Source organism: Balaenoptera ricei, chromosome 2 (assembly GCF_028023285.1).
Source record: "Balaenoptera ricei isolate mBalRic1 chromosome 2, mBalRic1.hap2, whole genome shotgun sequence".
NCBI classification, from domain to species: Eukaryota; Metazoa; Chordata; class Mammalia; order Artiodactyla; family Balaenopteridae; genus Balaenoptera; species Balaenoptera ricei.
Genome location: NC_082640.1, coordinates 78,739,988 through 78,752,967, shown reverse-complemented (window position 1 = coordinate 78,752,967; position 12,980 = coordinate 78,739,988). Strand labels below are relative to the sequence as shown.

The window sequence follows — 12,980 nt, the reverse complement described above, 5'->3', positions numbered from 1 at the left end:
AAACAGTGACAGACAATGATGGATTCAATGTTGAACAGTATAAGGTCCCTGCTTTCAAAGAGCTTACAGTCAAGGAGAGAAGATAGAAAAATGGTAACATAGAGCATAGTGTGAAGTAAAATACCAAAAAGAAGTAACAGGTTACACTAAGAATATAAGGGAAGTGAAAATGAGTGTAAGTGGGGAGGTTACATTTGAGTTGGGCTTTGATGTGTTACAGAATTCCATCAGGGAGAAGTTAAGAAACAGGCCTTTTGCAAGGACAAGCTGTGTTCAGAAAATGAAAAAAATATTTTGTTTGATATAATGCTTTATGTAGGTTATAAGGTAGAAAGATATTTTTGTAACCAGGTAACGGAATATGTCAAATGTCATTCTGTTTTATTTAGTAGACAACAGGAAGTGCTATATGGCATTTGTTCAAAACTGGTTGAGGACAATAGCTCAGTCAATTATGTATGGGATGAAAGGAGTGGGGAGTAACTAAAAATATAAAGACTTAAATAGTCCAGCCATAAGTTCTAGTAAAAGCTTAAGGTAGTATAATGGCAGTGAGAATGATGTATGCCCATCCCAGAAACATTATAGAGAATTGTGAGCATTGGTGTCTATGGTGGGAAGAGTGGAGGAACAGGAGAAAGGAGGGAGAGTGAGAGTGGTTTTGGTGACCATGAGAATACTGGTGCTAACTGAGATAGAGGAAACAGGACAGTAGAGATGGGAAGGGTGGGAAGCTTGGGGCAGTGATGCAAAGTTTGGGTTTGGACATACTGAGCTTGAGATGAAAGAAAGATATGCTCAGATGGAGAAGTCCAGCAACCAGTAGGAGGATAGAGGTGTCAACTTAGGAGTCATTCACATGGATGTCATAGTTGATACTTTATAAAGAATGGTATTACAAAGAGAGGAAACACAGGTAAATAGAAAAGAAAACTGAGCTCTCGGAAAACCTACATTAAGTGAACTGTATAAGAGAGTAAAAGAGAGAAGGAGCCTGAGTAAAAATTGTACATCCAAGGATTGAAAAGGGATGCTCAAATGCTAACTTCTTTCTTTATTTACCAGCACTGTTGTAGAATCGGAAGCTACTGCAGATGCTGTGTAATTCACATTGATCTGAATAAGACAAAGTCCTTGCTCTTCTGGAACATACATTTCATTAGGGAAAAGGGTGAAAGAGACATATGATAAACAAGTAAACAAATTTAGACAATTAGGGATTAATGGAAGCAGTATGAAGAAAACAAAGCGAGAGGTATGATACACAGGGAATGCTGTTTCTCCAGTGCTTTCATGCGATTAATTCATACGGTCAAGGAAACTGAAAGTCAGCAAGTTAGTCTAGTTTATGATAATCAAAGTTTTGCATGGAAATGGAACTTCTTTCACTCCTCAGCCACCCACCATCAGTGTTATCAACCCTTCCCTCCCTTACCAGTATTATAGTAAAGACATATTTCATATGTTAGCATCAGTTGTTAATAAAAGTTATAATTATTTGAATCGTAAACATGAGAAATAGTGATTTACAAAAATAAAAGGGTATGTTGAGATATGTTTTTGCTGAAGTTCGGTGACGTTACCTAATTTACTTATGGTTGAAATAAATCACTGTATGTATGCAAGCCATTAGGAACCAAAATGTGACCTTTAGCTAATTTTCACAGGTGTGAAAAGTAACTTTTAAAAGGTAACAACTTTGACAACTTTAAGACAAACAACATTGATCTTGTAGCATACTACTTCCCTATTACTAAGTCTTCCCATAAAGTTTTTTGAAGTCTTCTTGATAACTGCGCTTTTCTAAAATGACTTTCCAACCTGGGAGTTCCCTGGCGGTCCAGTGGTTGGGACTCAGCACTTCCACTGCTGGGGGCCCGGGTTCAGTCCCTGGTCGGGGAACTAAGATCCCGCAAGCTGCCTGGCGTGGCAAAAAAAAAATTTTTTAATAAAATGAAATGACTTTCCAACCTGAATATACAACTTTTAGATCTGGCTCTTTGGAAAGAGTTGGTGTGTAAAGGGATTTCCAGTTACAATTTAGTAACATCATACAAATTGGTATAGATATACTCATTTGTAGTCAATGCTTACAATTTAATTGGTGCTATCTTCTTTTTTTAAAAAAAATGAAAGCTGTTAATGTTTGATGATTGTGACCTGTGGAATTTTGTTTTACGTGAGCCTGTCCCAGTATCTGACTTTTTCAACGTATTATACTGTCTTTAAAACCAGTGCTGAGACCCCATATATGCCATAATTTGGGCCTCTTTAAATTTATTAGAGCGCTAAACTTACTCAGAGCAGGATTATTTCTGTTGGATGACACTTTGCACCCACAAGTAGTTTTCCTATTTAAAGTATTTGACCACAGTTTCTCCAAATAAGTTGATTTGTCTGCCCTAAGTGCTGAGATGTGAAGATGACTTATGATGCCTGTTATAGGAATGGGATTGTCCTAGAGAGGAGTTCCTAGGATCCGTTGGTGCGTGGATTAAGGAGACTTTTTAAGTGTTTAATGGTTAATTATGTAAACTTGAATGAATTTCTGTCACTATTTTTTTTAGCAATATGAAGTAAATATAAAATGTTGCAACAAAACCTTTAGCCAAAATACCAAAATTTATGCATCCAGATATGTTATCCTCTTAGGAGGTAAAGTCCACAGATTATTTTGGGAACATTTTTTTAAGAACTTTCAGGGTTTTTTCACTTTCTTCAAGGGTGACAAAATATCCTTTGAAAGCAAGTTTGATTTTTTTTACAACACTCACACATCATTAGGAGCTAAATTTGGCAAAAATGTAGTTAATCAAACAACTTTCTAAAAGAAATAAGGGATAATTATTTTTAAAAATCAATTTCTTTGACTTTTAAAACTATCTTTAAGGACTGTTCTCTTCAAAAGATAACAGTTTCCTAAGATTATTTTTAATGAATAAAATTTATTTAGATGGTATATTCTAGAAAGATTGTTTATCAGACTTGTTGACTTTATAGTCACTTCTCTTTTTTTTTTATCACTTCTCTTTTTTGTTCTAGCAATTAGAAATTTAAATTACTTTCAACTAGGATAATAAAGAAATAGGTATGATCTATTTACTCCTCTCATATTAGAATATATATGATATTCTTTAATCCGAGTTTTAAAACTGGGGCTTCTATAGCCTTTATGTAATGGAATAGTTCTAAAATTGATTAAACAGTTTTTCACTCTGAGCCTTAAGGGTGGCAGCTTAGATTATAAAAATAACTCCATGCAAATGGATTTACATTTTTGCTTTTGTCACATTGATATGTGTATATCTTTTGTTTTCTGGTTAGATTTATTCTCCTGACCATACCAGCAGTAGTTTTCCATCAAATCCGTCAACACCAGTTGGATCACCCTCACCTCTCACAGGTAGGCTTTTGTTTTATCTAACTACTTGATAACATGCATGGGGCTACTTGGAAATATTCGAAGTTTATTTTTCATTAAAATATAGTAAGAACTCATACCAAAAAAATCATTTCTATCCTGAGAAAACATGTAAACAGAGCCTTCTCCTGAGTTCATTTTGGAAAATATTGAAGTGTTTGCTGTTTGAATTATTTGTTCATATCTTCTCTGATTCTTAAAATAATTTGTGATAATTTCTAAGAACAATTATTATAACAGGATAAAAAATAAGGCTAAGCAATTGGGATGAAGGTAAAATATAGAGAAGGAGATGAATCAGAAATTTTGATAAGCTAACATAGAAAATAAAATAACCTATTTAGAAGTACATATAACTTCTTTCTTCCTTATCCTCTGCATTTTCCACATACCATGTATAAGACTCAAATGAAAAACTCTGCACTAGTTTGTCTTTATTTTTAAGTCCACTGAGTTATTATTTCATATATATATATAAATTCTTGGGGATAATGTAGTTTTTTTTGCTAAAGAAAACTCTTTGTGAATGTGTATGAATATTGTTAGTGGAGTTAAATAAGTGTTCAGATTTGTATTGCTTTTTTCCGTTTTTTTTACAGTAGCTTTAACAAGTTCCAGATACTATCCTACAGTATAAATTTGTTGAGATACAACTGTTATTATTGTAAATAGGAATTTTTTGATTTATTAGGAATAAATCAAATTACAGGAAGATGCTTGGATCTGATCTGTTAAGCTATAAAACTTGGAATGTGTTTCCTGAGCAGTGTTTGGAGAAAAACCATGCTAAAGAAGAAATGTATTAGTTCTAAGGAAAAGACATTAGACAACTGTGTAAAAATTGCCATTTTCCTCCAACAGTTGACCTCAGAAATGATTCTCTATTCCTGATCAAAGTCACTAGTTCAGTCCATGTGGCGTTGTTGTTGTTGCTGTGAAGCCTTTTTGCATTGTTCAGGGTTTCTGAAAATCAAGGCTCTGGTGTATCAGGGCCCTGGCTATCACCTGTGCTCTGTGATTTAGCCTGTGACTCTGCTAAGAAGCATTCCAGTGTGGAAATGATGAACTGCTGGCAGCTGCTTTCAGCTATTAGTGGGTTCTGTCACTTTCTCAGACACCATGGCTTCAGCTGTCTAGTAAAAGTTGAACAGCTGTTCCCCACATAGACAGGACTATGAAAGACCCATTGACTTAAAGTTGTTGTTTAACAGAGGGATGAAATTACAGGAAGAATGATGTAACTTTAACCATACTCACCCTCTTGGCAGAGTTTTACTAAAATTATCAGTGTCATTTTTGCCACAGCCTGTTTCACTTTCTCATCTCAGGTAGCTATATTGGCCCTTACTGTATGTTCCCACTGCCTCTTCTCCTCTACCCAGCCCAGTAAGATAAAAGTGTCCTTTGGTTTCCATTAACACTGGTTGGGAAAGCAGGCAGCAGAGGAGCTCAGCATCTATGCAGGGACATCAGTAAAATGAAGAATCAGAAACTTAGACGTTTTTCAAAAAATAATGGTCCAAAGTAAAATCTCACATTTCCTCCTCCATTTTTTTTTTGAATTTATTTTTTTATTTTGTTTATTTTTTTTTAACATCTTTATTGGAGTATAGTTGCTTTACAATGGTGTGATAGTTTCTGCTTTATAACGAAGTGAATCAGCTATATGTATATATATCCCCATATCCCCTCCCTCTTGTGTCTCCCTCCCACCCTCCCTATCCCACCCCTCTAGGTGGTCACAAAGCACCGAGCTGATCTCCCTATGCTATGAGGCTGCTTCCCACTAGCTATCGGTTTTACATTTGGTAGTGTATATATGTCAATGCCACTCTCTCACTTTGTCCCAGCTTACCCTTCCCTTCTCCTCCATTTTTATTTGATGTTTAATGGATGATATCCTCTTTCCACCTTTAATTCAGCTGATTAATGAAAATCTGTGAAATGTTAAATTGTGTAATGAAGGTATTAATAGGCTTCTTTTTTCAATTCAGCAGTCATACTCAAAAGAAAAATATTTTCATATACTCCTGTTGAAATGGCATCAAAGACTGACTTTATACAGGTGCATCTCTGTCTCTCATCTCCTGTATCTAGTGTTTTCTTCTTATAACCACACCCCCCACACACACACACACCCCAGACTGGCAGAGCAGACATGCAAAGGGAGGAAGAAAAAAAGGAAAGCAATGGGTGATGAAGTATTCACAGTTGAAGGAAAAATGAAAAAGATAGAGCAAACCAGAGCTCCTATATAATATGTACAAATTATTTTGTACCTTGTGTGGCAGGAGCCTATCATCTAGAGTAAAAACTCCTCCCCGCTATGTGCGCTCTACACTTGCCCTCTTCCTTATGCCTGAGCATCAGTCAGACTCAGGACAGACCTTGTAAGAATAGTTGCACAGGTGCAAAGCAACATAGGCAGTTTCTAAGGCATTCATCATTCTTGTTTAAATCCTGCTCATTTTCCTTGGGAACTTTTCAGACTAAGAACATAACATTCCTGCATAGAAAATGCTTACGAGAAAGAAGCTTCTGAGATGATATTGTTTTAGTTAGGATACTTTAGGCTGAAAGGAAGAGAAACTCTTGTCTGGACTGGATTAAATAATAAGGGGATTTTGGATATCTTGTATAAAGCCCATAGCAGGGCAAGTTCCTGGACCAGTCAGGGCTCCAGCTCTATTTCTTTGCAATTCTTTCTTAGGCTGGTGGCAAGACAGCAGTTGAAGGTACCACATATGGACATAACCATGTCTCATGTAAGAAAAAGGATCATCTATTATATGTCTTTTAAGAATCTTTTTCCAGAAGCCTCTTCAACAGATTTTCCCTCATGATTCATTGACCAGCACTGGGCTTAACAGAGTTACTCAACAGAAATGGGACCACCATGTTTGTCTTAGTCATTAGGATTTCTCCCAAGAGCTAAGAATAGAATTACTCTTTCTTTGTTCACAGTAGGAAAGGATGGACACCCTCCCCCACCTTCTGAGCAAAATCTGGGCTCTAGCAGTGAGGTAGAAGTATGGCTGTGTCTAATACAGTTGTCCTTTGAGAAAAGACATGAGTATTTGAGTTAAGAGAATGTGTTTACTTACAACATTGTAAAGCATTTATACTCCAATAAAGATGTGAAAAAGAAAAAAAAAAGAGAATGTGTTTACTAAGGGAACTTGGAAAGCAGACAAACAAAACCACTCTTCACCTTTCTTTACCTCCTTCTAGAATATCAATGAATAAAAGTTTAATAATCGCGGTACTCAATAACAATCTTCAGAACATCCACAATAAAAATAAAGAGGGAGTGGGAGGAGATAGGGGAGAAAGGATTCCTCAGTTTAGGCTCATTTCATCAATGAGATGTTTATTTTTATCATCTGTCAGTATGCCTGGTGTTAAAGCAGTTACCTGACTTCAGCAAGTTTTCAGTTTAGTTGAGAAAATAGAGATAAACACATGAAAATAGAACCGTCAGAATTTACTCTAAACTACAGTTCTCCGGATGTACTTCATGAAGAGAGTATAAAGGAGAAAAAACTTTGAGTATAAAAGGAGAGCATGACAAAGATCAAGATGTAAGAAAGTGCATCATCACCTGTTCATCCAGAGTCATTGAGATGACTGATTATGAACTCTTCACATATTGGAAGTGGAAAGGTTGGCTGGGGCCAGATTGTGGAAAGCAAAGCATTCAGTGCTACATTTAGGATTATTCAACCTTTTCCAAGTGTGGAGTATCTCATGAAAGTTTGAGTTTAGGGTGAGATTACAAAGGGAAACAACTAACAAAATAGGAAAATGCATGGTAAATAGTCCTAAGAATTTCTCTCAACCATGCAAAATGATATTATCTATTCTCTAAATTTATTAACCAGTTTTATTAGGTGGCATATTACTGAATCCCACTCAGAGTGAGAACAGATCAGAAACACTGGGTGAATTTTAGATTTAGTGATCAAAGAAAGCCTTTCCAGATTTTCTAGCCAAATAATTCGATTCTCTTATCCTTGTCAGCTAACTTGTTCTCTGGACGTAGTCAATAAATTTTGATATAAGTACGTTTATTATAATCCTTGAATAACAGCTAGCTTTTGGGGGTGGTCACTAAAAAGCTCAGGGCAATTACAAAAATTGTTAACTATATAAATAGTTGAAAGCTTGCCCTTATCTAACAGAAGGAAGTAGTATAAGCCCAAAACCTCTGTGCATGTCTACCACCAGATAGCAGGTGACAGGGAAGGAAAGGGGGAAATAACCTCTTCTCTGGGAAGCCCCTTAGGTTTTTAGCCTTTGTACTTTTGTTTTTCCATATTTGTGTAATAATGCTACAGTTGGTGATTACAAGCTAGAGATAAAGATACCAGTATGATTCTAAATAAATTTGTATATTTTATTCATGCACCAGTTTTATAAAAAGACAAAGATGCAGATCTGTCTAGTGTCAGAGGTATTCTACAGCATTATGGTGTCTGTCTAGAATTTGAATTCCATTCACAACCCCAAAGTTCTCATCCATAGCTAATAAGCCGTCAGTGGGCCAGAATTACAAAAATCTATGTATCTTTTTTCTTCATTGATTACATGATAGATCTGTCATTAGGAAGAAATAATAATAATGTCTCATGGTCAAAAAGACCTTTAGGCTCTCAGAGTGAGTGCATTCATATCTTTTACCTCATTCGCTTCATAAAGGCAGATTAAAAACAAAAACAAAAAACTGTGGGTGCCTATTTTATAGTCAGGACTCAAGATTAATTGATAGTACAGATCAACCAGAATGCAGGTCTGCTGATTCCCAGTATCCACTAAACTTCCATGCCCTTTTTTGAGCTTTACCAGCCATAGGATTGACTTCTGTTGAGCTAACTCAGTCTGTCTAACTATCCAGCCATCCCCTTTGTGACCAATAGCATGAATTTTTGAAATGACTAAGTGGGGTTTAAAGTGCTCAGTCCATGAAATACAACTTGGCATTAGTATGAAGTTCAAACAGATAACAGTGATTTAACCATGTCAGTATTCTATTTTAATCAAGTACGTCACAGTGGGGCAGCCCAATCTATAATAAAAACAAAATAGGTTTGAGTATATGTATATTTTTCCAGTTTAATAAAGTATATTTTGAAGATAGACGTTAGCATAGTTACTTCATGTCACTGTCAAAAAAATAATGAATATAGGTGATTTCTTGCCTGAGTAATAACTCTGTGCACACATCTCATTCCTCAACACTAAGCTAGTGAAGAACCACAAAAATTGCCTGTTTTGCAAAGCAGATGTGTGCTAACAGTTCTGAGGTGTTTAAATATAAACTTGTATTAATAATCCACACAAATTAAGTAATGTAATAATCAGGCTCTGTCACAGGCTAATCACCCAAGGATGTTGGGGGAAATGATTGAAAATAAAATATTGTAAACATTAAGGGAAACTTTTAAAAATAATTTCGGGTCTTTTTCAAAATAGATCATGATTAACCTCTTATCCACATAAAAATTCACAATTCTACATCAGTTTTGGAAAGCACTGATGCACTGAAATCAATGGTAAAGTGTTAGCTGGTTGTTTTTATACGAATTCTTCATGTAGTCAGTTACTGGATTTTTCTGGTTGCTAAATTCTACTTGCTAATTGTAAAATTAGCCCACAAGGCTTCTGTTTCAGTGGGCAGTTTTAGATTGTCCATAATTTATGTAGTTATGATTACATTTGTATGTCTAGCAGGAAGCCTTTAATGGTACTCAGAATAATTTGTAGTTTGCTTACAAGTTAAAAAAAATTGTTAGCTGATGAAGTATATAACATATATTTTTCTTACAATTTTAGTATTTAAAATTGTTTTGTATAATCAGAACAGTATTCATGTAACTGTGAAATATAATCAGGTTATTAAGAATCTATGTATCCAACTTAACAAAATGTAAATGACTAATAAGAATACAATTACTAGGTTACTCAGCTAAAGTGAACTATAATAGTTCCAATTTACCCATAAGTTTTTAGTTTCCTAAATATGGCAGATTAACCTGCAACAACAAGCTCTGGTGGAACATAGTTTAAAATTTCACTTAGCAATAAACAAGACAAATTAAGTAAACCTTCTCCAACTTCAGATTTCTAATATATTGATAATTCAGTTTGTCACTGAAGATTTGTTAAGAACAAAACCATGTATTTAATTGAACAGTCTTCATTATTTTCTATACATAACTTACTTTCAAATAGTAAAGATTTTCAATCATTTGTTTTGTCTTTTTCTTTTTAAAGCTATTTTGGTTATTTTAAAGCTATTTAAAGCTATTTTATTTTTTTTAATATTTATTTATTATTTATTTTATTTATTTATTTTGGCTGTGCCAGGTCTTAGTTGTGGCACGTGGGATCTTTAGTTGTGGCATGTGAACTCTTAGTTGCAGCATGCATGTGGGATCTAGTTCCCCGACCAGTTGAACCTGGGCCCCCTGCATTGGGAGCGTGGAGTCTTACCCACTGGACCACTAGGGAGGTCCCTAAAGCTATTTTAAAACACTGCATTCTCCCCAATACATGAATGAATTAATCCTTTTATTTTTTTCTTCTGTTTTTTTTTTTCCTTTTTATTCTTTCTGTTCTGAACTTGTATCCTTGCTTCTTCTGTCTTCTTTTTTTTATTACATTGCCACTTTTCTAAAGTTGAAGAGTAAACAACATTTAACTAAATTTTCGTGATGGGGCTTCCCTGGTGGCTCAGTCGTTAAGAATCCACCTGCCAATGCAGGGGACACGCGTTCAAGCCCTGGTCCGGGAAGATCCCACATGCCATGGAGCAACTAAGCCCGTGCGCCGCAACTACTGAGCCTGTACTCTAGAGCCCGCGTGCAGCAATGAAGACCCAACACAGCCAAAAAAAGAAAATAAATAAGTAAATTTTAAAAAGAAAAATTTTCATGATGATATTTTCCAAATTAAATAATATGTTTTGGTGTAAATTATGTTGGGAAAATTTTTAGCAGATAATCCTAAATGTATTTGCAATCATTTGAAATTGGTGCATTTGTGCATTACTGGAGGCACAAGTTAACATGACCCTTTAGAAAGCAGTTTTGGCCTTATGAATTAAGGATCATAAATATGTTCATACCTTTTAACTTAGAAATGCTATTTATCCTTAGACATATTCCCCAAAAGAAAAAACACAGTATTACCGTTCATAATATAGTGATATTCAATTACTATTCATAATAGCCAAATGAAAGCAACCAAAATGTCTAGCAGTGAGGTAACGGTGGTTAAGCAAATTATGATGTAGAGAATCAGGTGAATATTAATGTAAGTCATTAATAGCATGATCATAAAGATTAAAAATATGGGGGGAGGGACAGAATTTTAAATTATGCATATTTTAAGTACATTTTCTCAAGATATGTGTGCATGTGGACAGAGTGTGAAGAACATGAAAACATAAATGTAGTTATGTGTTTTTTGGGGGGTTTTTTTTGTTTTTTTAAATTTTATTTATTTATTTATTTATTTATGGCTGTGTTGGGTCCTCGTCTCTGTGCAAGGGCTTTCTCTAGTTGTGGCGAGCAGGGGCCACTCCTCATCGCGGTGCGCGGGCCTCTCACTGCCGCGGCCCCTCCTGTTGCGGAGCACAGGCTCCAGACGCGCAGGCTCAGGAGTTGTGGCTCACGGGCCCAGTCACTCCGCGGCATGTGGGATCCTCCCAGACCAGGGCTCGAACCCGTGTCCCCTGCATTGGCAGGCAGACCCTCAACCACTGCACCACCAGGGAAGCCCAGTTATGTTTTAAAGTATAGTTTTTTTTCTCAACTCCCTACACAGTTATATTAATAATGAAAAAAATTTTTTAATGTGTTGGGTTTATCAGTAGCCAGTAACATGCTGAAGACTGAACAAAAATTTTCACGTAAATTTATGCATACTTACAATATATCTTTACCCTTTCCTTCAGAACATTATCAAGATCACTGAGTTAACCAAGGTGTGTGGGTGCTTTTGGGTTTTGTTTTAGCAGGTACCAGTCAGTGGCCCAGACCTGGAGGGCAAGCCCCTTCATCCCCAAGCTATGAAAACTCACTCCACTCCCTGGTAAGAGCCTCCGAGAAACATACAAGGTCTCTTTTATCTAATAGTGTGGAGTTCTTTTTTTTTTTTTTCCAGAAAATCTTGAGTAACAATGAAAAAACAGTAGGATAGCATTACACACGAATTCTTTGCTAACAAATGGCCTGATTTAGTTGAACTATATAAGACACATTGGGTGTGCCTTTTACCATCTGTTCTTTGGGACATCAGGCTTCTGGTCTCAGGACAGCTGGTATTAAAATAGTGTTATGGGATTTTTGTTTCTTTGACAGATCTAGGGTTTAATTTTACTATAATTTTATGTTTACATGTAAAGGAAATTTAAAGAAGAAAAAAAAAAAACACAGACCAAGTAAGAGAAAATTAGTCCAGCATTGCAAAATGGTTGTATTTTACTCTTTCTCATATGATGATACTGTGTATAGTTTATTACATTTCTGTTAAAATTTTTAAATGTAACATCAGTTATTTTTGTCAGGAAGATTATTGTTTCCCATGTTTTCTTTTTTAAAAAAGAATGTATTATGTAAATTGTACAAGCAAAACCATTGACAAACAAAGCAGTAGAATAAAGGAGCCTGTCTAGGTATTGAGCGTGAAGAATTTGTGGTAGGATGTTAACTACTGTTGCCTTTCTATACTTACCACAGAATTACGAAGCATTATAAAAACAAAATAAGGATGACTTGATGGAATGTTAAGTCATGCTATCATTCAGTAATTCCAGGTTGCAAATAGAAAAGTTCTTTTTCTGTGACTAACAGAACATTTTAAATTAAAGGAAAGTTTTCTTCTCACATATAAGCGAATATAAGCAATGTGTGCTATTTAGATGCTAACCTTATAACTTTGCTGTTAAATCCCAGCCTTCTCATACCTTAATACAAGTAGATCTTGCAGGTCTCCGCGTTAACTTTACTAACATGTTATGCTGACATGCACATCAGCTATTTCCTCATCTCTTTTGGAGTTAATCTTAACCTGTGCTTTGCCTCCTGTTCTGTCTTGACTTTGCCAGAAAAATCGAGTTGAGCAGCAACTTCACGAGCATTTGCAAGATGCAATGTCCTTCTTAAAGGATGTCTGTGAGGTACTATTTCTTTTAGATGGTGCCTTTTTTGTGTTTCAATTAATTATACTTCCTATTATCCATTTAAAATCATCAAGCCTGTACAGACTCCAGAGTCTTTTAAAATCAAACAATGACTATTTTCGTTTTTGTAACAATATGTAAGAATAGGCTTTTGTTGAGTGTGATTCTTTTTAAAAGAGCTCTACTGGCATGTGCTTTTATTTTCTTAAATTCTAATATGTTTGTGGATGGGGCATGTGTATATTCACAGACAGACAATATCATTTCATCAGTTTTTTGAAAGAGCACATTTGGATGTGGTCACCATTTCAGATAGGTATTAAAAATATTCACTTAAAACAAAATTACAACTTAAATTTGATGGATTTGAAGACC

The 12,980-nt window shown here is 35.4% G+C and overlaps 1 protein-coding gene across 10 annotated transcripts in view; it reads left to right on the top strand.

Moving 5' to 3' along the window:
• The window catches only part of TCF12 (transcription factor 12), a 373,055-nt gene that overhangs the window by 329,707 nt on the left and 30,368 nt on the right, over positions 1-12,980 (top strand). For 6 of the 10 annotated variants that reach the window (XM_059913201.1, XM_059913199.1, XM_059913203.1 and 3 more), the window contains 2 exons: positions 3,325-3,403; positions 11,439-11,515. In XM_059913201.1, the coding sequence (XP_059769184.1) occupies positions 3,325-3,403; positions 11,439-11,515 (156 nt within the window). Of the gene's footprint in view, positions 1-3,324; positions 3,404-11,438; positions 11,516-12,530; positions 12,603-12,980 lie in introns of all 10 variants that reach the window. The other 4 variants (XM_059913202.1, XM_059913200.1, XM_059913207.1 and 1 more) reach the window with 2 other exon arrangements.